Source organism: Lathyrus oleraceus, chromosome 6 (genome assembly GCF_024323335.1).
Source record: "Lathyrus oleraceus cultivar Zhongwan6 chromosome 6, CAAS_Psat_ZW6_1.0, whole genome shotgun sequence".
In the NCBI taxonomy this organism is placed as follows: domain Eukaryota; kingdom Viridiplantae; phylum Streptophyta; class Magnoliopsida; order Fabales; family Fabaceae; genus Lathyrus; species Lathyrus oleraceus.
Genome location: NC_066584.1, coordinates 1987903 through 2010766, shown reverse-complemented (window position 1 = coordinate 2010766; position 22864 = coordinate 1987903). Strand labels below are relative to the sequence as shown.

Sequence of the window (22864 nt, the reverse complement as noted above, 5' to 3'; positions counted from 1 at the left end):
TCTCTGATAAATTCTGGTTTCTTAAGGAAAAAGGCACATTTTCTAGGGAAATGGATATTTGAATCTCGCATTTTCCACGATTGAATACTCATCTCTCGATTCATCGATTTGAAGTTTATCTACCTTGTAAATTAGATTTCCCGACATCGGTTGATAAATCCTCTATTTTTTTATCTACTCTAGTAGTAGATCAACTCCGACTTTCAAACTCTCCAAATCTATAACCTCTGGATCTTCCGATAATGGAAAGATTTACAACCGCTATTTACGCGAAGAGGCGAAGAGGTCGCCGCTGCTACTCAAGCCACAAAGTATCCATTGCCTCGTTCTTAAGGCAGTGCAAACCAGGTCGTTGTGAACACTCAATTACATTCAGATCTCTTTCAATCTCCTATGTTCGTAGGATCTGTTATATAGTTCCAGCAAGGCGAGCCTTCGCTCATACCTCCATTACCATCGGTGATACCTAGACCAGAGATGCTACCTTACAAGATAATCTTGAAGTACAAGGCGCAGACGAGTTGTTGAACAATATGTATAACATGTTCAACAACTCCAACGACAGCATTTCAGAGCCAAAAACCGAAAATGAAGAGCAGCAACTCCAATGACAGAATAATGGGCTTTCTTCTACTAGATTGGACCGAAACATGAACAGTAATAATGCCCCAATAGTTCTTCCTGTTTAGAATGAAACACGAAAAAATAGAGCTATTTCAGCCGCTTATGCTAGAGCTAGAAGGCTTAAAATTATCAGACTAAAAAAGAGAACAAAGAGAAAGTAAAAGGAGAAAAAAGTAAAACAACAAGGAAATTATTATCGCTCAAGAAGAGAAGTAATATCAATCTTATGTTTGTTAGTTATTTCAAGTCATTAGAATGGTAAGAGATTATCCGAAAAGAAAATTATTTTACATGAATTTTTGGTGAACAAATTCTCAAGAAAAAGAGTTTGTTCACCAAAAATTCTTGTAAAAAATTTTAATTTTTTTATTTTACTAATCATGTAATTTTTTGTCTTTATTGTTTTTCTGTGTTTTAACTTTTATGATTTTCTGGATTAAATTTGTGATGGATACATCTTGTGTTGGAGTAAACTTTATTTTTATTAATATAATTGACTGGTCTTTTCAAAAACATGAATTTTAATGTTTATTTTATTTCATATTTACTTTAGAAATTTAATTGTTGATAATTGATATTGGTTATTAGGGAGTATTATTGTGATATAATTAAAAAATAATGAAAATATTATTGAGATTGTTGAAGTTTAAGTACTGTTCTGGACTGGGCCACGACACTTAGCACGGCACGGCCCAATGCTCGCCAAGCCCACGTCCAAACGACCGTATCCAAGCGACCACGAGGGCACGTCAGGTGAACGACCGTCCGCCCGGAGAATGTCTCCCCGGCCCCTTAAAGACGTGTCGGACAACGAGCGGGTCCTCCTCATATGATCTCCATCCACTCGTCGTCAACCCACACCGCGGGCACCTAAGTTGTGTCGGGCAGAGCCATAACGGCATCCCACTCACCACGTCACCCAACTCCCCTATATTGTCTCCTTAGGGATAGGGGCAGTTGGACCAGGGGGCAGACCTTGGTCTAGGTCTTAACGCTTCTTACGCGTCCCCTGGCAGCTCCTCCTTGGGCCTAGCTAATCCAGCCCATTAGGAGCCTTGACCCAGCGCTGGGGGCTCAATATAAATACCCCTTTCATGGCAAAGGGGCAGGTATTCTAACTCACACTCTGATAATCTCATTCTGTACCTTTTCTGACTTAAGCGTTGGAGCACCTTGCAGGTACACCCCCCTCTCATTTCATTCTCCGGCCCATTCACCAAGACCTTGGAAGGCCCTCCTGATCAGGTGAGATCAGTGGCGCCGTCTGTGGGGACCAGCTATCCCCATCTTCATCAAACGAGGATCAAAAGCTCATTTATTTCTGTCCTTCCAACATGGCCGGAGAACAACATAGCGATCACAGCCGTCCCCTCGTCAACTACAACATGGACGACGGCCCGCCATCCCATGAAGCGGACGTTCGGGACGGTCATCCATCCACCCCGTCTCCAGAGCCCCAAAACAACGGAGATGCCTCTCACGCCCGCAATTTAGGGGCAGAGACATTTCATCCCATTCCCGTTCCCGTTGAAGGAGACGCCGTAATGATTGCCATGGTGAATGCCCTCAATCAAGCCGGTTCTATGCTCCACCAGCAGCACGAACGAATCATGGCCCTCGAAGCCGAACGACAAGAGGCCCGGCCCCAGCCGGTGAGTAGGATACAACAACGTTCGGAGCCAACGAAGAAGCGAGGACGTCGCTCTCCCGAACCCCACGCCAGCAGGGCACGCGCCCGTCGTGACGGTGGTCGAGCGAGAACATCACCAAGGCGCGGGCACAGCCCCGACAACAACGAACTGTCTCCCTTAAGGAGCGACGAGGAAGATTTGCATTGCCCCCTATCTCGGGCAATAATGGAAGCCCCGCTCCCCAAGGGCATGGAGAAACCGCCAAACCTAGCTGTGTACGACGGGACTACAGATCCCGACGATCACGTCGACAACGTCAACGCGATGCTCGACTACCGCAATGATATAACCGGGCACCTCAAATGTCGACTGTTCTCAACGACCCTCAGGAAAGGGGCCATGGCTTGGTACAAAAGCTTGGCCCCTGAGTCCATTACGTCATGGAGAGTCATGAGGTCCATGTTCACCAGGCACTTTACAGCTTCCCGTCGTCACCCCAAGACTGAGGCGACCCTTGAAGCCATAGTGCAGAAGAAGAATGAAACACTGCGCTCATACATCGAGCGATTCAACCAGGAAGCTGTCGAGGTAGATACCACCGAGCACATGAAGAAGTATCTCCTCGAGAGAGGTCTCTTACCCGGCAGTGAACTTAGCAGAGCCGTAGGGATCGAGCCTCCCCGCACCTTAAACGAGCTCCTGCATAAAGCCCAGGCCTACATCAGATACGAGGAAAAGCAGGTGGCACACAATGCCCGCAGCGGACGTAACGCTGGGGAGACCGAGCACTCAAAACGCGAGGACACGAGCATTTCCCGTCGCAACGGAGACAAACGAAGAGAAGAAAGACCTCGCGAGGTCCGGGAAGGAAGAGGCCCCGCGGGCAGATATAGCGAGTACACCTTACTGACAGCTCCTCGAGAGCGTATCCTCGCAGAATGTATCAACTCTGAATTTAAGCAGGGCAGGGTCAGGTTCCCAAAACCGTCTGCGCCAAAGCCCAACACCGACAAATCAAAGTACTGCCGGTTCCACAGAAGTCACGGGCACGTGACCGAAGACTGCGTCCACCTGAAAGATGCGATTGAAATTTTAATCCAAGAAGGGCACCTGAAGCAGTACACGAGGAAGAACGAAGCTCCCAGACACGACGAGCCAGAGAAGAAGAGACCCCGGGAAAACACACCCCCCGACAACTCTCCCTATCAAGTGGCCCTCTGCGTGTCACGACCGGAAGATTTCTTCCTCCCCGAACCATTGCCCGAGGGCAAGATCACTGCACTCAGCCCCTGGGAAGACTTCCCTACCACACTGGTGATATCAGGAGGAGGAACTAACGGGGAATCCGCGGCCCTCTCCGTCAAACGTAAGTTCGACGAACTCCTACTGACTGCCCCCGAGCAGAAAGCGACATTGACAAAATACCGGGGAAAATCCAACCCAATATCCTTCTTCCTGGAGGAACTCCCGGGCGGATCCCCGAACTCGGCCATCCCACTATTGATAAGAGCAAAGATGGCCCGATTCGACGTACGGCGCATCCTGGTCGACGAAGGCAGCTCAGTGGATATCATGTACGTCCACCTCTTCAAGACTCTGAAGCTAGACAAGACCAACTTAGCCCCCTACGTCGGATCAGATCTCCAAGGATTCAACGGAGCAACAACCAGACCGTGGGGATATGTTGAGCTCCTCGTCACCTTCGGCGAACAAGAAACGGCCAGGGAAGTCAAAATCCAATTCCTGGTCGTAGACTGTCCGTCTCTCTACAATTGCATCTTTGGACGCCCGACACTGGCCGAACTCACTGCGGTCCCATCCACCGTCCACCTGAAGATGAAATACTACACCAAATTGGGACGTGTGGTCACCATCCATGGTGACATCGAAGCAGCCCGACGATGCTACGACGCCGCAGTAAAAGGACAGGCCGTAGTCAGCACGAAGAGCAACTGCAACAACAAAAAACTCAAGACCGAGGATCTTGCCCGAGGAGTCAACGCCATCGACCTCGACTGTCGCATCGGGCTGGACGAGACCGAAGAGGGGAGGTTCCCCAAGGAACGCTCTCTCGAACACCCGGTCCGACCAATCCCCGACGGGGAGTTCGAACTCATTCCTCTTAGGGACGATCCGGAAAGGACGGTGAAGATAGGTAAGGGACTACCCGAGGAAACAAGAGAAGAGCTAGTAGCATGCCTCAAAGAGAACTCCGACCTCTTCGCGTGGAATGCCGCAGAAATGCCCGGGCTGGACCCCGAGATCGCGTGTCATAAGCTAGCTGTAGACCGGGCAGCCAAGCCCATAGCACAGCGTAGACGCAAGCAATCGCCCGAAAAGGCAGAGGCTGCCGAGCGAGCTGTAAAAGACCTCTTAGAGGCAAATTTTATTTCTGAAGCCCAGTACACAACCTGGCTCTCTAATGTAGTCCTCGTTAAGAAAAATAATGGAAAATGGCGTATGTGTGTTGATTATACTGATCTTAATAGGGCTTGCCCGAAAGATGCTTTCCCCCTCCCTAATATAGACTCGCTCGTTGACAACTCTGCAGGTTTTAAACTCTTGTCCTTCATGGACGCATATAGTGGATACAACCAGATCCCTATGTCGCCCGCAGACAAGAAACACACAGCGTTCATGACCCCAACGGGCAATTACTATTACAACGTGATGCCGTTCGGGCTCAAGAACGCTGGCGCTACATACCAACGCATGATGAACAAAGTCTTCAAGGACGAAATAGGGGACATGCTCGAAGTATACATGGACGACATGATCGTCAAATCACACGAGGAGATAACCCATGCTCGACACCTTACGAAGGTATTCGAGCAGGCGAGACAGTGTAAAATGAGGTTCAACCCCGAGAAATGCACGTTCGGAGTCCGGGCAGGCAAGTTCCTCGGTTTCTATCTCACCGAAAGAGGGATCGAGGCCAACCCCGACAAATGCCGGGCATTCTCGGAGTTTCCGACCCCGAAAACCAAAAAATCGATCCAGTCACTCAATGGAGTGCTCGCCTCACTCTCCCGTTTCATCGCCAAGTCCGCCCAGCACGCATTGCCATTCTTCAGACTCCTTCGCAAAGAGGCCACCTTCGACTGGACCGATGAATGCGAGCAAGCGCTACTCCATCTAAAGAAGGTTCTGTCCCAACCCCCGGTCTTATCACGGCCATCAGAAAAGGAAACCCTATACTTATACCTATCCGTGGCGACCGAGGCCGTCAGCGCCGTCCTAATAAGAGAAACCGACGAAGGACAAAAGCCCATCTATTTTACGAGTAAAGCACTCCAAGGTCCCGAGCTCCGATATCAGCAAATCGAAAAGGTCGCCCTGGCCCTCATCAACACAGCGAGGAGACTACGATATTACTTCCTCGCACACACGATAAAGGTGAGGACCGACCAGCCAATCAAACAGCTGCTCCGGCGCCCGGATATGGCCGGGAGGATGCTCAAGTGGTCACTAGAACTCTCCGAATTCGACATACAATACGAAAGTAGGAAAGCCTTGAAAGCTCAGGCGCTGGCCGACTTCGTCGCGGAGATGACCCACTGCCCGACTCCAGCAGAAAGCGCCCACAAATGGACGATCTTCGTCGATGGCGCCTCTAGCACATCAGGCAGCGGGGCCGGGATCATCCTCGAAAATGAAGAAGGGATCCTGATAGAGGTATCGTTAGCGCTAGCGTTCCCAACATCAAACAACCAAGCGGAATACGAAGCCTTCCTCGCAGGCATGAGGTTAGCCGAGGACCTGGGAGCAAAAGAGGTAAAAATATCCACCGACTCCCAGCTCGTGGCCTCACAAGTGCGAGGAGAATACCAAACCAAGAAAGACAACCTCCTCGGGTACTTGTCCCTCGTCAAAGAAAAACTTGATAAATTTGAAAAATGGGAAGTTCAACACATACCCCGCGAGCACAACACACGGGCAGACGTTCTCTCGAAACTAGCCAGCACGAGGAAAAAGGGTGGGAATAAATCAGTAATCCAAGAAATTCTCCCGCGGCCCAGCATCGACAAACTACCGCCTCCACTCGAGGTCAACGCTATTGGAGATGCCCACTGTTGGATGACACCCATCTACAATTACCTCACACGAGACGAACTCCCGGCTGACCCGAAAGAGGCGACCACTGTCAAACGACGCGCATGCTCGTACGTACTCCTCGAAGGCAAACTCTACCGGAGAGGATTCTCCATCCCACTACTCAAATGCGTCGAGGAAGAGAAAGTCCCCGACATCCTTGGAGAGATACACCGGGGAATTAACGCTCAACACCTCGGCGGACGATCGCTCGCACGAAAAGCCCTTCGAGCAGGCTACTACTGGCCGACCATGCAAAACGATTCGAAAGAGCACGTCAAAAGATGTGACAAATGCCAACGACATGCCGACATGCACCTCGCACCCCCGAACGACCTCAAATCATTGTCTTCCCCATGGCCCTTCGCGTGGTGGGGCATGGACATCCTCGGACCCTTCGTCACCGGATCATATCAGAATAAATACCTCATCGTCGGGGTGGATTACTTCACCAAATGGATCGAGGCGGAGGCACTGGCTAAAATAACCGCGCAGAACATTCTCCGGTTCTTCAAACGCAACATCCTCGCTCGGTTCGGTATACCCCAGGCACTTGTCACAGACAACGGGACACAATTCACGGACGGAGGATTCCAGGACTTCATCGCCAGCCTGGGCACCACACAGCATTTCACGTCTGTCGAGCATCCGCAGACGAACGGGCAGGCAGAGGCGGCCAACAGGGTAATCTTACGTGGCCTCAAACGCAGACTCGGCGAGGCAAAGAGGGCATGGGTCGAGGAGCTACATAGCGTCCTATGGGCCTACCGCACGACACCACATTCTACCACCGGGGAAACCCCGTTCCGACTAACTTACGGCACTGAGGCAGTCATCCCGGTGGAGATACGGACGCCAACGAGGAGGACAGAGGAGCCCCTAGACGAGGAAATGAACGATGAAACCCTTAGAGCCGAGCTCGACCTAGTCGAGGAGATACGTTCCGAAGCAGCTCTCCGGGAAACAACCCTCAAACAAAAGATAGCACTACGCCATGACGCGAAAGTCATAAAAAGAGAGTTCCAGGTCGGCACCCTGGTCCTCAGAAGAAACCAGAAAAACCCGAGAGAGGGCAAACTGGCGGCCAACTGGGAAGGCCCTTACCGCGTCCGCGACAAAACGAGCAACGGGGCCTATTACCTAGAAAACCTACAAGGAGAACAACTCGCTCGACCATGGAACGCAGAAAAACTTAGACAGTATTACAGCTAAATACACCACGGGGAGACGTGGCAGGTACGACCACGCTCTTCGTCCCCAAAATCCCAGGGAGGAACCACGAGACCCGGGAACGATCCGGGGTCACATAACAAACACAACCCTCCCCGACGGTTGGGATCTTGACCAAGGCTCAACGTCGAAGTACCAAGACTGGCAGGGCACCCAGCTCGCGATGGGAGGACCCAAGCCTCGGGACCAGGGTTCGAACAACGGACCCGGGCTTCGATACCCACGGGCACAAAGCCCGACACTTCGTCGGTTCCCTAAACCGAGGAGATTAACAAAGTCGAGCAGAGTACGAATTCATACAAACAAGTATCAGACACAAACGAGCACAATGAATGATAACGAAAATATTCATACATTAAAAACGACAACAGTAGCCGAAGCCAAGTACGCCCGAAGGCCATATTACAACGCCCGAAGGCCAAAATACATAAGGCACGCAGGCCATGATAACTAGAATCAAAGAAAAACAGATAAACTAAGACTCCGCTCGGAGCACCTCTTCATCCTCTTCTTCTTCTTCTTCTTCTCCCCCCAGCTCCTCCTCCGCTTCAAACGGGCAGATAATCTCACCATCCCGGACGCAGCAGTTATAGGCCGACCCTTCTGTCACCAACTCAGGGTTCAGAAGCCCGAGCTGCTCGACAGCATTGTCGAAACCCTCTTTGAAGCAGGCCACGAGATCTTGGTTGAGAGTCCGAATATGCCCTAGCAGCTCACCGCGCGAACCAAGGGCGCGTTCCTCCTCGGTCTCATCCGCCAGAGGACGGACCTTTCCCTCGAGAGACTCAACCTGAGCCCGTAGGTAGGCGTTGTCCTCGGTCAGCTTCTGATGATCGACCACCTGCTCTTCCAGGCTCGCCTTAGCAGCCTTCAACTGATCCCTCTCCTTTTCCACCTCCTCCAGCTTCTGGCTCAGCCCTTCCTGCAGCTGATGCTCTTCTTTGTAGTCCGACAGATCTTGAGATAGTCTTTCGTTCTCTGTCCGAACCTGCAAAAGGGCTTCCTCCAGCGAGGCGGTGGAAACCGAAGTGTCGGTCAAAACCATGGCCGTCTCCATCACCCGGATGACGGCAGCAATATCCCTGGCCAGATCTTTCCTCCGGGCAGCAACATCCTGGTCCAGAATAGCCTTGGCCTCAGGCGCAGGCACAGCAATCGACTCCTCGGCCTTGAAGAACGACCGTTCCACATAGCAGGGAGGCAGAAGATAGCTGCCCGGTCCATGCGAACTTCCTGGAGACGACCTGGTAAGGGCCCCAGCCGGACGCTTCCGTTTATGGAGGGGAGAAGCCGCTGGCGACGGACTGCTATCAGGAATGTTGATCGGGTTAGACCGAGGAGGAGAGGAAGGAATCACGCTCGCCGCCTGCGAGGGACCGACCCCGGCATCGCCAGCAGTCTCCGAGACACGGGCCGCAGTTTTCTTCTTCTTCTTGGGCACCCGGTCAGGAGCGCCGACCTGATTCGCTAGCTTCAGCACCCGATCACGAGCATTGGGCATGGCACCTGCAAATAAATTACACACAAACATTAGCGACCGAAGTCATAAACAGAAATAAAAAGCTAAACAAAGTCTGCCTACTCAATAACGCCAGAGCTTCCTCCTCGGTATCACACTCGAGCAGAGCCTTCGTATTGATATAACGCGTCTCGGTGATTAGCTCCCCGGCCTCATCCAGGTAGGGCACGCCCTGTCGATTCGCCCAGAACGCCAAGCTGAAGCTCTGCACGTAATCGACCAGCTTCTTGTACGCGAGCCTATCCTCCTCGCCGAGCATCGCGTACTTGACCCGGTAATGCGCTGTGGAGAGATCGAAATGATCACGCTGCCACCTCAGCGGTATCTTCGACATCAGCGTCTCCTCCCCGTTGGGTTCCCGTTGATAGTAGTAGAGAGAGTGAAGGGCAGCCCGGGTAATCGGCATCACCACGTACCACCGGCTTTTGAAATGGCGAACAGAATCCTCGTACGTCTTGAACAGACGCACGGGCTGCTTGAAAGAAACCCAACTGTGGCGACCACGGGAACCGGACCTCTGGAGATGGAAAACGTGGAAGAAGAGAGCCCGGGTGCAACCAATGCCGAGGAACTGGCAAACTAACTCGAATGCCCGCATAAATGCGAGAGCATTAGGATGTAGTTGGGACGGCGCCAGCCGGAGCCACTTGAAGACCGACATCTGGAAGGAGCTGAAGGGCAGTCTAATCCCCGCCTCACGGAAAGCAAATTCATACATGGTGAACTGCCTCCCCGGGAAATGATGACAAATGCGGTCTTCTTCCTTGGGGGCGCAGCAATACCAGTTTGGTGGATCCTCCCGGCTTATGGTCTCGACCATAGCGTGAGCAGTGATGGCCTCGTCACAGAAGTCTGATTCCTCCTCCAAGGGCTCGTCCGCAACCCAGGAGAAGTCGACCTGCCCGGAAGAGGAGGCGTGTTCGGTACCATCTCGGACACTCCCATCCCCGACAGGGAGACGAGCGATTGTCGCGTCTTCGGTGGAGGACCCAGAATCTTCCTTCCTCGGTCGTAAGCGCCCGGTAGCACCTGAAACGCAGACAGAAAGAGTGAATTCGACGTCATATCAAATCCACCCTTCCACCGCAGGTCAAGTGAAAGGGCGTAGCGGCGACGGACACTAACCGCGCTCAACTCGGTGGCGCGCGCATTCTATGGAGACCGGGCACAAACTTCATACAGCCTATGCAAGTATTGCCCGGCATATGAAGTTTGTGCCCGAAAACAACAAGGAAAAAGAATGGGTCACAGTGGAAAATCATACCTGACATAGTTAAGTTGAAAGGGTACGGTGGTGTCCGAACAGAAGACGGTGGTTCAGATAGGAGGACGGGCGGAGACGGCGGTCCAGACGGTTGAGCAAGCAAACGAGAGAGAAGGTGGAGATCTCCGGTGAACGTATGAGCGAGAAAAAGGTAGAAATGAAGTTACTCAACCCCTTTTTATAGGGCTTGGCACGTGGACCAACACGCTAGGTCATCATTGCCTAGCCTGCCTACGCCGTCTTTGCGCGCGAAACGAAGCGACGCCACTAATCGTGAGACACGTCTATCAAAGACAAGAAGCTGAAACGACCCGAGCACCTGTCCGTCTCCTCGACTCACCAAGACGCCTCCTCCCCGCGCCATACCCACGTTTACTACAAGGAAGGCGCAGATCAACCGATCACCTCCATCCCCGACATTCCCGGAGAAATGTCGGTCATGAATAGGTCTGTTACGACCTCACCTGTCTAACGATCAAGCTTCCCCATCGTCTCGGGGAACCCTTAGTTGAAACATAAGTCATCTCTCTGGCTCAGAGACTCGACTTGGGGGGCTCCTGTTCTGGACTGGGCCACGACACTTAGCACGGCACGGCCCAATGCTCGCCAAGCCCACGTCCAAACGACCGTATCCAAGCGACCACGAGGGCACGTCAGGTGAACGACCGTCCGCCCGGAGAATGTCTCCCCGGCCCCTTAAAGACGTGTCGGACAACGAGCGGGTCCTCCTCATATGATCTCCATCCACTCGTCGTCAACCCACACCGCGGGCACCTAAGTTGTGTCGGGCAGAGCCATAACGGCATCCCACTCACCACGTCACCCAACTCCCCTATATTGTCTCCTTAGGGATAGGGGCAGTTGGACCAGGGGGCAGACCTTGGTCTAGGTCTTAACGCTTCTTACGCGTCCCCTGGCAGCTCCTCCTTGGGCCTAGCTAATCCAGCCCATTAGGAGCCTTGGCCCAGCGCTGGGGGCTCAATATAAATACCCCTTTCATGGCAAAGGGGCAGGTATTCTAACTCACACTCTGATAATCTCATTCTGTACCTTTTCTGACTTAAGCGTTGGAGCACCTTGCAGGTACACCCCCCTCTCATTTCATTCTCCGGCCCATTCACCAAGACCTTGGAAGGCCCTCCTGATCAGGTGAGATCAAGTACATATTAGACTAAAGAGTAATGGTGATTCCGATAATAAATATGATTGAAATAATATCTTGTAATAATATTTGAGATTTTTAATTTTGTTGAAATTTGAATTATAAGTTAGGGAGTAATCAAAACAATGTCATAATCTTTACTTTGTTTTTCTTGTAAGTAATAATTGTTTACGAAATTTGTTTCTCTTTTGTTTTTTTTTTCACACCAATACATATTAAAATATTCATTTTTTCTTTTCTAAATTAATATTATTAATTATTAATACTAACATGCTAGTATTGTGTGAAGTAGTCATGACAACATAATTACTAAACATGAGAATACAATCTGAAATTTGAATTTGACAAAGAAAATCTGTTTTAAATAAATTTGAGTTTTGATTTAGGTTTTCTTATTACTATTGAGGACGGTTGGGTCGAGTAATGGAGGATTTGGATCCTTTTAAATCCAATGATTGATAGAACAACACAAATAATGTAATTTAGGTTTTCTTATTACTATTGAGGACGGTCGGGTCGAGTAATGGAGGATTTGGATCCTTTCAAATAATGTAATGAAAGATTAGAATTTAAGCATGATGGAAGCATGAGAGAAAAAGAAGGAGGGGATTAATTTTTATATTGAATCATGTTGGGTTTATTTTATTATATATTTTATTATTTTGTTTTGATATAATTTATAATATTAAATGTAAGATCATGTTTTAATATTTTAATTTGTATTTATTATTTAAAATATTTGAATTATATATATGAATTTTTTTGAAGTTATTTTATTTTATTATTTATAATGTAATTTGATATTTGAAAAATATACTTTTATTAAAAAAATTGATTTACGGTGGCGAGGACGGAGAAAGCCGAAGACAATCCAAATTTGATTGTAACAAGTTTGTATTTTAATATTTCATCTTTGTTGAAGATCAAAACTATTTAAAGATTTAGATTTTTGGATTTGAACGAGGCAAAAATGGTTTCAAGCTGATCGGGTGAAGTTTCATGTCTAACCTATTTAAAAATTGAAATTGCTTATCAACAATCCGAATATTCAAAAGAGGAATGTATTTAGAGATTAATTATTATACATTGTCAGTGTAAAAAGTTTTACACTATCGGTTCATCATCATCACCCGTTTCTATTATTTTATAAGTTTTTAAAATAAAAGTCAAACTAGTTTTAATATCCAATGTATATGATTAGCTGACGGTGTAAAATCGTTTTACACTGTCAGTTTATTTCAATTAAATAATCATGAAAAAAACATTTCATTAAATTACATTTTTTTTGTATCTATTATATCTGATTTATGGAACTAATTTCGATATTTTAAATTTAAATATCTTTGACACGCTTTTTTATTTTATTTTTGTACTAAATTTAATAAAATATTTTTTAAATTAATATATTATTTATAAAATATGACAAATCCTTTAATAAAAAATTTAAAGATAAGATCATATAAATTAAAAATTATACAAAAGTGAAAACGTCATTAATTTTTAAAATAAAAAAAATGAGAAAGAGACGGTAAAAGTTATGAACCTTTAAAAATAAAAAAAAATATAAATTACATGTAATTAAGAAATTGAATTTGTCATATATATATATCTATATATATATATATATATATATATAATATATATATATATATATATATATATATATATTATATATATATATATATATATATATATTATATATATATATATATATATATATAATATATATATATATATATATATATATATAACTTGGAAATTATGTATTGAATTTATTAAAAATTTATAATTAATAATTTTATTTATTTTTTCAATATAAATTTTCTATTCGTGGGTTTCTTAACATGTGCTCTTGGGGCATAAGTTAGCTCTCTCTCTCTCTCTCTCTCTCTCTCTCTCTCTCTCTCTCTCTCTTCTCTCTCTCTCTCTCTCTCTCTCTCTCTCTCTCTCTCTCTCTCTCTCTCTCTCTCTCTCTCTCTCTCTCTCTCTCTCTCTCTCTCTCTCTCTCTCTCTCTCTCTCTCTCTCTCTCTCTCTCTCTCTCTCTCTCTCTCTCTATATATATATATATATATATATATATATATATATATATATATATATATATATATATATATATATAAAAGTAATTAAAATTATTTAAATTTTGAAATAAAAAATAAAATAAAATAGAAAACGAAAACGTAAACTACAACTATCTAAAATAAATATATTTAGAAATACTTTAATTTTATTTATTATAGTAATTTGATTTGGTCTATCCGACATCAACTCACTATACTTAGCTTACTCTTTTGACTAACTATTCTTTAAATTTGTTCTTTTTTTTTATTTGTTTATTTACTGCTCTATTTATTTTAGATGAAACATTCTTAGACCACTTTAGATAAACTTTTCTCTTTCCTTGTTTTTGAATTTTTTTTCTAATTACATATTCTACCTCATCTATAAAATATTTTTATTCTACTTTTATTTTTTCATATTCATATTGTTTTGGGTCGGTCAGGAGATATAACAAAAGACAATAATCTATTAGGTCACTTGTAGGACAATATCGTTATTCTAGAATATAGCATATGAGATATGAATTAAGGATCCATCCAACAACTCTCTGCATCCGACGCCTAAAGAATAATTGGTTATTATAGCTGCCCGATTCCATAAAAGGGATGCGTGTCAATTTCAAAGTATATTTCATATTCAAATTTCATTCACTCATCTTACTGATATATTGATTTAATTATTAGAGTGTTAACCTTTCAGGTCAACATTCCCTCTTTGCATCGGAAACACATGCCCACTATTGTGTCCTGCAACCGCCAATCTTCGATCAATTATGGTTTCTTAACAAAAAAGGGACATTCTTTATGGAAATGGACATTTCAATCTCACATTTTCCACGATTGAATACTCATCTCTTGATTCATCGATTTGAAGTTTATCTGCCTACTAAATTGGACATCGGTTGATAAATCCTCTATTTTTTATCTACTCTAGTAGCAGATCAACTTCGACTTTCAAACTCTCCAAACCTCTAACCTCTGGATCTTCCGACAACTGAAAGATCTATAACCGCTATTTACGCGAAGCGGCCGCCACTGTTACTCAAGTCACAAAAGATCCACCACCTTCTTCTTAAGGCGATGCAAACCAGGTCGTCGTGAACACTCCATTACATTCAAATCTCTTTCAACCTCCTATGTTCGTAGGATCTGTTCTACAGTTCCAGTACGACGAGCCTTCACTCAGACCTCCATTACCACCGGTGATACCTGGACCAGAGACACTTCCTGGTTTTTAATTATTACAAGCTAATCTTGAAGTACAAGACACAAACGAGTTGTTGAACAATATGTATAACATAGTTCGACAATAAAAATCACTAGCAGTAGAATAAAGGTTGAATCGTCTTGAAGAAAGATACACAACGCGAATCAAAAGGTAGCACGGTGTAGGAAGTCGCCTCCTAAATAAATCGAACAATCAATCCCGAGCCAACCGCATCACAACGAATGTAGTTCCAAGATCTTCAAGTCACCATAAAAAAGAGACATCAAACTCCCCCTCACAATAATGAAGGAGGTCGGGTAGTCATGTTCCTACTAAGGAACAAGTAGAGAAACCTCCAGTGAGCAATCCACATAAACGTCCTTTTTGTGCTTGTATCCTTGACAGTCATGTCATACCCTAATTTTTCCCCAAGCATTCATTCATCGAAGATTTGCTTCATAGTTCAATCATTCATTCATTAGTTCAGTAAAAGTAGACATTCATTCAACTTTCATTTCGTTTTAAATTCAAAAATTAATTCAATTGCATTTCATGTATTTTCGCCGTCTCGTGCATTATTTTAAGTCAATTCACAGTCATTAGAATAAATTTTCGGATCTACAGGCAGATCAGTAAAAACAATTCGACATTGTGCAAAAAATTAGTGGGGAAAATATTTTGAGCTTTGATCCGTATCAAATTATTTTACAAAACTACGTTGCGCGTAGGTCGTGTTGGCGTGCTCGTTCTATTTTTTCGACGTTGTTTATGGTCGCATTTTTACTTGTCAGAGCATGTTTAACCGGGTATTCTTATTTGTATTTTTGAAATGAGAAACAATCAATTTCCCCTCATTTTCAGATCACTCTCATATCAACCTTTTACACCTTTCTTTCTCAACTTTATTTTAAAAACAAAAAACATTACACTCTATAAGGGGACAAAAAAAAGACATTCACATGGGGGACACCACCAACATCTTGTTGTTGCAATAACCACACACTTTCATCACAAAAGAATTCATGCCATCTTTATGGAGTGCAGACCACCCGACATACTCTTCTTCACACAAACCACTCTTCATCGATATCACCATATCTTCATAACAAAAAAGACTCATTCCTATAATTCTTCCTCCAACTTCTTTCCAATTGATAACATACTTCCTTCTACATAATAAAAATCAACCTGCAAACGATTAAATAAATTGCTTAAATAATAAGTTAGGGTGTTACAGAGTTGAGATGATGTTCATCGATGATGGAGTGAAAGGTGTTTGACATATGGAAAATGGAGGGTGGTTGTTGCATGAAAGCAAGGTTCGTAGTGGTGAGCAGTTGTGTTGAAGGGAAGAAGAAGAAGTGGTGGATCGGTGTTGAGATGCAGAGACGGGTGTGAGTTTTGTATTAGAAAAAGGGTGGTTAGTGAAAAAAACGCAAGTTGTTGGAGTTACTGTATGATGGCGTTGTTGTATTAGAAGAAGATGATGAACTTCATCAACCTTTTTTCTTATTTTTTTCTATTTTATTGAGAGAAAGAGGATATTATGATGACAAAAAGTAGTTCAATGTGGCCAATAGAAGAAAATAGTCCTCTTATTTTTTATTTTTTTATTTTATTTTCAAATTGAAAAGGCTTCAACTAATCAAAATACGAACATGTGAAGATTGGAAAAAATAAAACGAGGACACCACATTAAACTATCTATAATGTAGATCAATAAAAAGATAGTTGCATGGCCACACATGAAAAAAATGTTCACTGACTTTATGCATGGTTAAGGAATCGATTAAATCGGTTTGTCTGCAGAATAAAATTTTTATCCTAAGTGCAATAGAACTGGTTACTTGAAAGTTTAAAAATGCCTGGAAAAAAATGGGGTATGACAAGAACCTTTATATATGACCTATCACGACCTCTCCAAAATCAACCTCATAATCAGAAACTGTTGTATCAAATTCTCACAACATTGGTCAAATGCTTAAGGACTTTATTCAACCAAACTTTGTATCATGTGCATCTTCCTTAGAGAATCTGTTAAGTCACCTAGCAGGTGAGTTACCTTATGAGAAAAACCAGCTAGCATGTCTCTGATTTTGAACAACCCTAACCCTTAAACATCATATTTGAACCCCCTATTGAGGTTTCTAGTGCTAAGTCTTCAAGCTCGAGCTCAAGTTCTAATTCTGATAAATCATACTTCAATTCTGTTCAAGCCATTCCTTTCCAAGTCACTCCTCTTGAAACCACACTCTCTATTGAACCTAATCTAACCAACCTTATCCAGTCTAAAATTCTAGTTCAATATGAAACAGAACAAGAAATCCAAGACCAATCTATACCAGAACCCCAAACCCAACCAAAACTTGAACAAGAAATCCTAACTGAAACCATACCTGAACCTCAAACACGCCTTGTTCAACTTTAACAAGAAATTGAACCTCAATCAGACCTTGAACAAGTCACTCATGACCACCCTCAACCAGAAACCATAAAAGACCAAACAATACCACAAACACACCTTAACCAACAATCTCAACCATCTGATCATCACCTTTCTCCTTCTAGAAAAGCAGATGATATGTCAGAATCTGGCACAATAGCTCTACCTAGTCCCTTTACACATCACCCCACTATAAACCTAAACTTCCTACCTCATATTAAATACCAAATGGAAGAGTTTATGAGTGTTATCTTTGACAGAGTTCAAAATCTAGTTCCTGAGAGGCTCATTACATATGATCTCATAGCCTACGCAACTAAATGGGACACTCTAAGAAATTTTGTGGAAACAGTTTTGAAAAATCTGAGGTCTTTCTCATTTGAGTCTGTAGCTTCTTCTAGATAGAAGCATGAGCACTTAGAAAATAAATTGGCATATGTTGATGTCACTCAAAAGATCATGGCTTCTAAGCAAGAGGAGATGGATGTTCAACTGAAGACAGTGATATCTAGGCAAGATGGCATGGGTTTTGATCTTAAAGCTACCCCCGAGCTTCTGAAGCTTAAACCATACGCTTTAGGATTTATCAAACCCTTTTGCTTTTGTCTTCTCAATTATTTTGGAGATATTTTATTTGAACTCTAACTCTCTTCTACTTTGGTTAGTGAAATATTTTCTTCAGTATCTTTTTTATTTCCTTTATTTTTGTTGATGATAAAAGGGAGAGTATATATATATATATATATATATTATATATAATATATATATATATATATATATTATATATATATATATATATATATATATATATATAATATATATATATATATATATATATATATATATATATATATATATATATATATATATATATATATATGTATGTATTTAAACATTTGAATCTGACAGTTATATTTATACTTAAATATTGAAGATTTATTAATTGTGATTTAATGTTTAAATTTAATTAACCTGGATAGAACTTAGGGGGAACTTAGAAACCTCACCCTCCAGACTATTAAACTTAGGAGGAGTTTACAAACCTCAGACTCTGAAGTCAACTTGTTAATTAAATTAACAACCATTGTTCTTAAATATTTCTGTTTGTCATCATAAAAAAGGAGGAGATTGTTGGAACAAAATTGGTTTGTATTATATCCCTTAAGTTTTGATGATAACAAAGTATTTAAATAACAATTGGGTATACTAATATTTGTTCAAGTGTGTAGGATCATAAACTAAAATTTCAGGAATAATTTAAGTATTGGTTCTGATAATGAACATCTAAAGAGAAGCTTAAAGACTAGAATTTGAAGGACCAAAAGTTAACTTATGAAGATCAGACTCTAAAGAAGTCAACGCTTGAAGATCAGACTCTGAAGAAGTTAGCCTTTGAAGATCAAACTTTGAATAAGTTTGCTTCTAAAGATCAGAGTATGACGTCAGTCAAAGCGCGACAACCAAGGTGACTCTAATAGGTCACTTTCGGACTCCGAGGTCATTTTGTCTTCTTCTAATCACGTGAAGACCTAAACTATTTTTCATATAAATAACTGGGATGTATATGATAATTCCTTTTGAAGAAATGAAATTTCAAATGGCATTTCAACGACATTAACCATTTGAAGAAACATCAAAACGTCTATATTCAAGCTTCTCAAAGGCCCTCTTGTGCAAGATCTCCATTGAATCTTTTCCTTCTCTATTTAAGGAGATGAAGACTTGGAGAACAATAATGAATTATTGACATTTAAAGGGTTGTTACCTTGCCAAAACATGAGTACAAATTTTACTTGCATTGTATTTTGTCTACACCTCTGATTGTATTGTATTTTGTTTATACCTCTAATTGTATATCAAGTATATTACCACAAACAATCTTTTATCTGTTATGTAAATTGTTAGAAGTCGTTTACTTACTGTTTGAGCATTTGAAGTTTCTTGCTTGTGTGCTTGAGCAAATAAGTCTCTTACTTGTGTACTTGAGCATTGAAAGTCTCTTGCTTATGCACTTGAGCATAGAAGTCTCCTACTTAGTATTTGAGCATTAGATGTTTCTTGCTCGTGTGCTTGAGCAAATTGTAATCTTTTGTGATTATAGTAAAAATCTCTTGCAAGTACAAGAGAATTGAATTACTCTCTATTTGTAAGAAAAACCAGGATAACTTTGTGTGTCTCTCTTGTTTCTTTCATTCCTTCTCCTGTACTTTGTGTTTACAATTTGACTAGAGCTTTAAAAAGAAAGAAAAAACTAACATAATTCAACCTCCTTCTTATGTTTTTCTCACCTTCAGTAAATGATTTACATTTAAAATTATTAGACTTATAATAACTTTTGATATTTTTTATTTAATATTTAGTTCTATATTTATTTTTCACTTATTTATTTGTTATCTGATTCTTAATTCAACCAGTTGAATTAGTTAAACCATTAATCGATCGTCTCATCAATTTTATCTCTAATATATCTTTTAGCAACATTGTAGCATGTTACATGCACATAGACAATTAAAACCTAACATAATTCCACCATTCTAAGTACTAAAATTGAATTAAAATTTTATTTAACTAAATAATTCCACCATTCTAAGTACTAAAATTGAATTAAAATTTTATTTAACTAAATTACTTTAATATTAAGAAAATAAGGTGTTGCAACAACTAAACGATTAAATATAATAATGGAATAAGATATTATTATTGTAAATAACTCATGTTTCAATAAATAGTCAACTTTTCTCAAATCCCGTTCGCTTTCTTTAGAACGGTTTACGTCACTACTTACTTTAAATATATATTTTATTACATTATTATCAACTATCGGTGTGTAATGTATCTATCTATTTGCATTTCTATTATTTCTAATTGTGTATTACTTTAATATATTTATTATATTATTGTCAATTGAATAATCATACTTCATCCACTAATCATATTAACTACTCACTTTTGAATTTAACAAACAACTTAAATTTGAGTCTCTCACATTCTATATACGATTCATTTCCACTTTCTTATGATCATGAACTAGGGTTTTAATAACATTTGTTAACGAGTTTAGACGAGTACTATCAATTCATAAAACCAATAATCTAAGATTAACAACAAGAGAAATAGAGTTTTCACCTCTATCCAAAACTATAAAACGAGTCATGTTTTACCTACCTATACAATATTTTTTTCACATTTATAGTAAATGAATGACTCAACCAATTATACTTTAAAATCCAACAAAATCAAACCAAAATCATAATTAAATAATAGTCAAAATAGTTATTTATGTATCTTATCCTTAACCATTTCATTACAATATTTTATTTTATTTTACTATAAAATCATTTGTAAGTTATTCATACTCACTATTCTTTAAATATAATAATTTTGAATTCAAATCACAACGAGACTATTTAATCTACTATATCACATTATAAGTTGAAAATAAAACTTTATGAATTTCAACTTAAAAATATTTTATATGTTTAATATTTTAAAATATTTTACCATAGTACAATCTAAACATACTCAAGACTGTCACAGCCACTATTGTAGTAAGTTAACTCATTGTCTCAATAGTAACCGTCTTGTATCCTCTTTAACGTACAAATAAATTTGATATTAATTCTTTAGTTCAAGTATATTATGTTATATTTAAATATAAATATAAATACAATATAAAAATATAAAAAATAAAAAACCCTAAACACAATGAGAGTGACACGTATGAAGAGGCAAGGAACATTTACGAGTTTCTTGGGTTGATTTAAAGAGAGGCCACGCATATAAATAATTTCTCTCTGATCCTCTTCACTCTCTCTCTCTCTCTCTCTCACTCACACTTTACACTAATTATTATAACCTTCACTCTTTCATTCTCCTTCTTCAATTCATTCTGAGCCATTCTCACTTTGAGAGTGATTCAGATTCGATGACGATAATCAAAATTCCCTCATCCAAATGGTCTCAGACTGAGAAAGAAGTCGCTCAAATCATTCGTGATTTGCACCGTGTCTCTTTGTTCAGTAGTGTCCCATTCAGTTGGAGATGCAGAAGAAAGAGATCCATTCCGAAACACCGCCACCGTCGCGTTAATGCCGCCGCCGCCGTCATTCTCCGTCCAGCTAAAGCTACCAGTCCTGCAACGCCTCTTTCGTTTCCGGCTACTGAATCTGATGATAAGCTCAAACGTTCAAAGAAGAAAATTTCTCTCAAAAAGGTATTCTCATTTTTTTTTCCTTTCTTGATTCATTTTCTTTCGCAATTTTTATTTTTCGCTCTTTCTGGGTTTTGTTTCTGATTTTTAGGTTTTTGTATTTATTTATTTATTTATTTATTTATTTATTTATTTCTGTCAAAAGGAAAAAGAAGCATCGCTTAAAATTATTCAAGATTTAACGAACACCCAAGCTTCAATCAATCAAGTAAGTTTATTTTTTATTTTTCGTTTATATTTTGTTTTTCGATTTTTCATGGATTGAGTTTTTAATTAATTAATCTGAGAAAACTAAACAGGAGATAGAGAATGTGAAAAATCACTACGATCAGCTGAAGAGTTTTAATTTGAAGCTGAAACTGAGGAAGCAAGAGGTATAAAATATAACTAATCTGTTTTTTTTTTCATCCTAATTTTTTTCTGTAATTTCGTTTATTTTTTATTTTTTTGTTCTGATTTACGAAAATTGCCATTTTTTTACAGCTACTATGTGGTGCTAGTACTAGTAGTGACCTCAACAGTAAAGTGAAAAGCCCCAATTTGGAAATTGGAAAGAATGATCGAGCCATTGGTTTAGTCAACAGTTCAACAAAATCAAGGGCTGAAAATGAAGAACAGAAGAAGCAGGAGCAACAGCATCATCAGAATCAGAATAATGGGCCTTCTTCTTCAGTTGGATTGGGCCGTAACCGAGGCCCAATAGATATTCCTGATCTGAATTTACCATCGGAAGATTTTATCGAGGGGGTGTGTTTTCAACCGTTGGATGAAAGTAGAAGAAATAGGTGACAGATGAATGTTGATGTTTATTTTGTTTCATTTTCATCTCTGTTTGAGATGTGTATACTGGTGGTACATTGATTGGTGGGAAAGGAAATTCTTTTTGTGATGGATGTAATTAAAAAAACTCTGTTGAGTTTGTTCAAGTTTTAGGGATGATTAGTCCACGAAATATTTTTGGAAAAAATATCTTTAAATATTAAATTTTGAGATTCTTATAGTGAGAGCAGGACTTGTAAGAATTGAACATAGTACTCAATATACTCCGTAAGTAAGGTGTTGCAAAGAGAAAAATCAGATATCTGAAGTTGGAAAAACTAGCATTCATCATAGCAGTATTATTTAGACATTACTTTTACTTGCACTCAATAATCGTCATGACTAATTTTCTTAAAGATGAAGAAAAACACAAGAAAGAGAGATTAAATGGTGTGATTTAAAACCTTTTCCTTTTAAAATTTTTTGTTGAACACTCAAGTAAAATCGAACATAAATAGATAAGGAAATAAAATGAGATTAAGATTTTATATGTTTCATCACCAATTTGGTAGTTATGTCTAGTGTTTACATATTTAAATTTATTTTACTATAAACATACTAATTACAACTCCTGATCTCTCTTTCCACCGGACAATACTCTA

General features: G+C 41.1%; 2 protein-coding genes across 2 annotated transcripts; both read left to right on the top strand.

Moving 5' to 3' along the window:
• Positions 1–1958: 1958 nt before the first annotated feature.
• LOC127091487 (uncharacterized) lies at positions 1959–7559 on the top strand. Its single transcript, XM_051030143.1, has 2 exons — positions 1959–6029; positions 6897–7559. The coding sequence occupies exons 1-2, from the start codon at positions 1959–1961 to the stop codon at positions 7557–7559; spliced, it is 4734 nt and encodes a 1577-aa protein (XP_050886100.1).
• Positions 7560–21009: 13450 nt separating this feature from the next.
• LOC127093459 (uncharacterized) lies at positions 21010–22427 on the top strand. The gene is made up of 4 exons (XM_051032386.1): positions 21010–21446; positions 21589–21651; positions 21743–21817; positions 21927–22427. The coding sequence occupies exons 1-4, from the start codon at positions 21159–21161 to the stop codon at positions 22230–22232; spliced, it is 732 nt and encodes a 243-aa protein (XP_050888343.1). The 5' UTR covers positions 21010–21158; the 3' UTR covers positions 22233–22427.
• The last annotated feature ends 437 nt before the right edge of the window (positions 22428–22864 follow it).

Coding starts and splice junctions, on each gene's coding strand:
- LOC127091487 (XM_051030143.1), top strand. CDS start 1,959: ATGGCCGGAGAACAACATAGCGATCACAGCCGTCCCCTCGTCAACTAC. Junction 6,030..6,896: donor AGGACCTGGGAGCAAAAGAG/GTAAAAATATCC, acceptor GGTATACCCCAG/GCACTTGTCACAGACAACGG.
- LOC127093459 (XM_051032386.1), top strand. CDS start 21,159: ATGACGATAATCAAAATTCCCTCATCCAAATGGTCTCAGACTGAGAAA. Junction 21,652..21,742: donor CCCAAGCTTCAATCAATCAA/GTAAGTTTATTT, acceptor AAAACTAAACAG/GAGATAGAGAATGTGAAAAA. Junction 21,818..21,926: donor TGAAACTGAGGAAGCAAGAG/GTATAAAATATA, acceptor ATTTTTTTACAG/CTACTATGTGGTGCTAGTAC.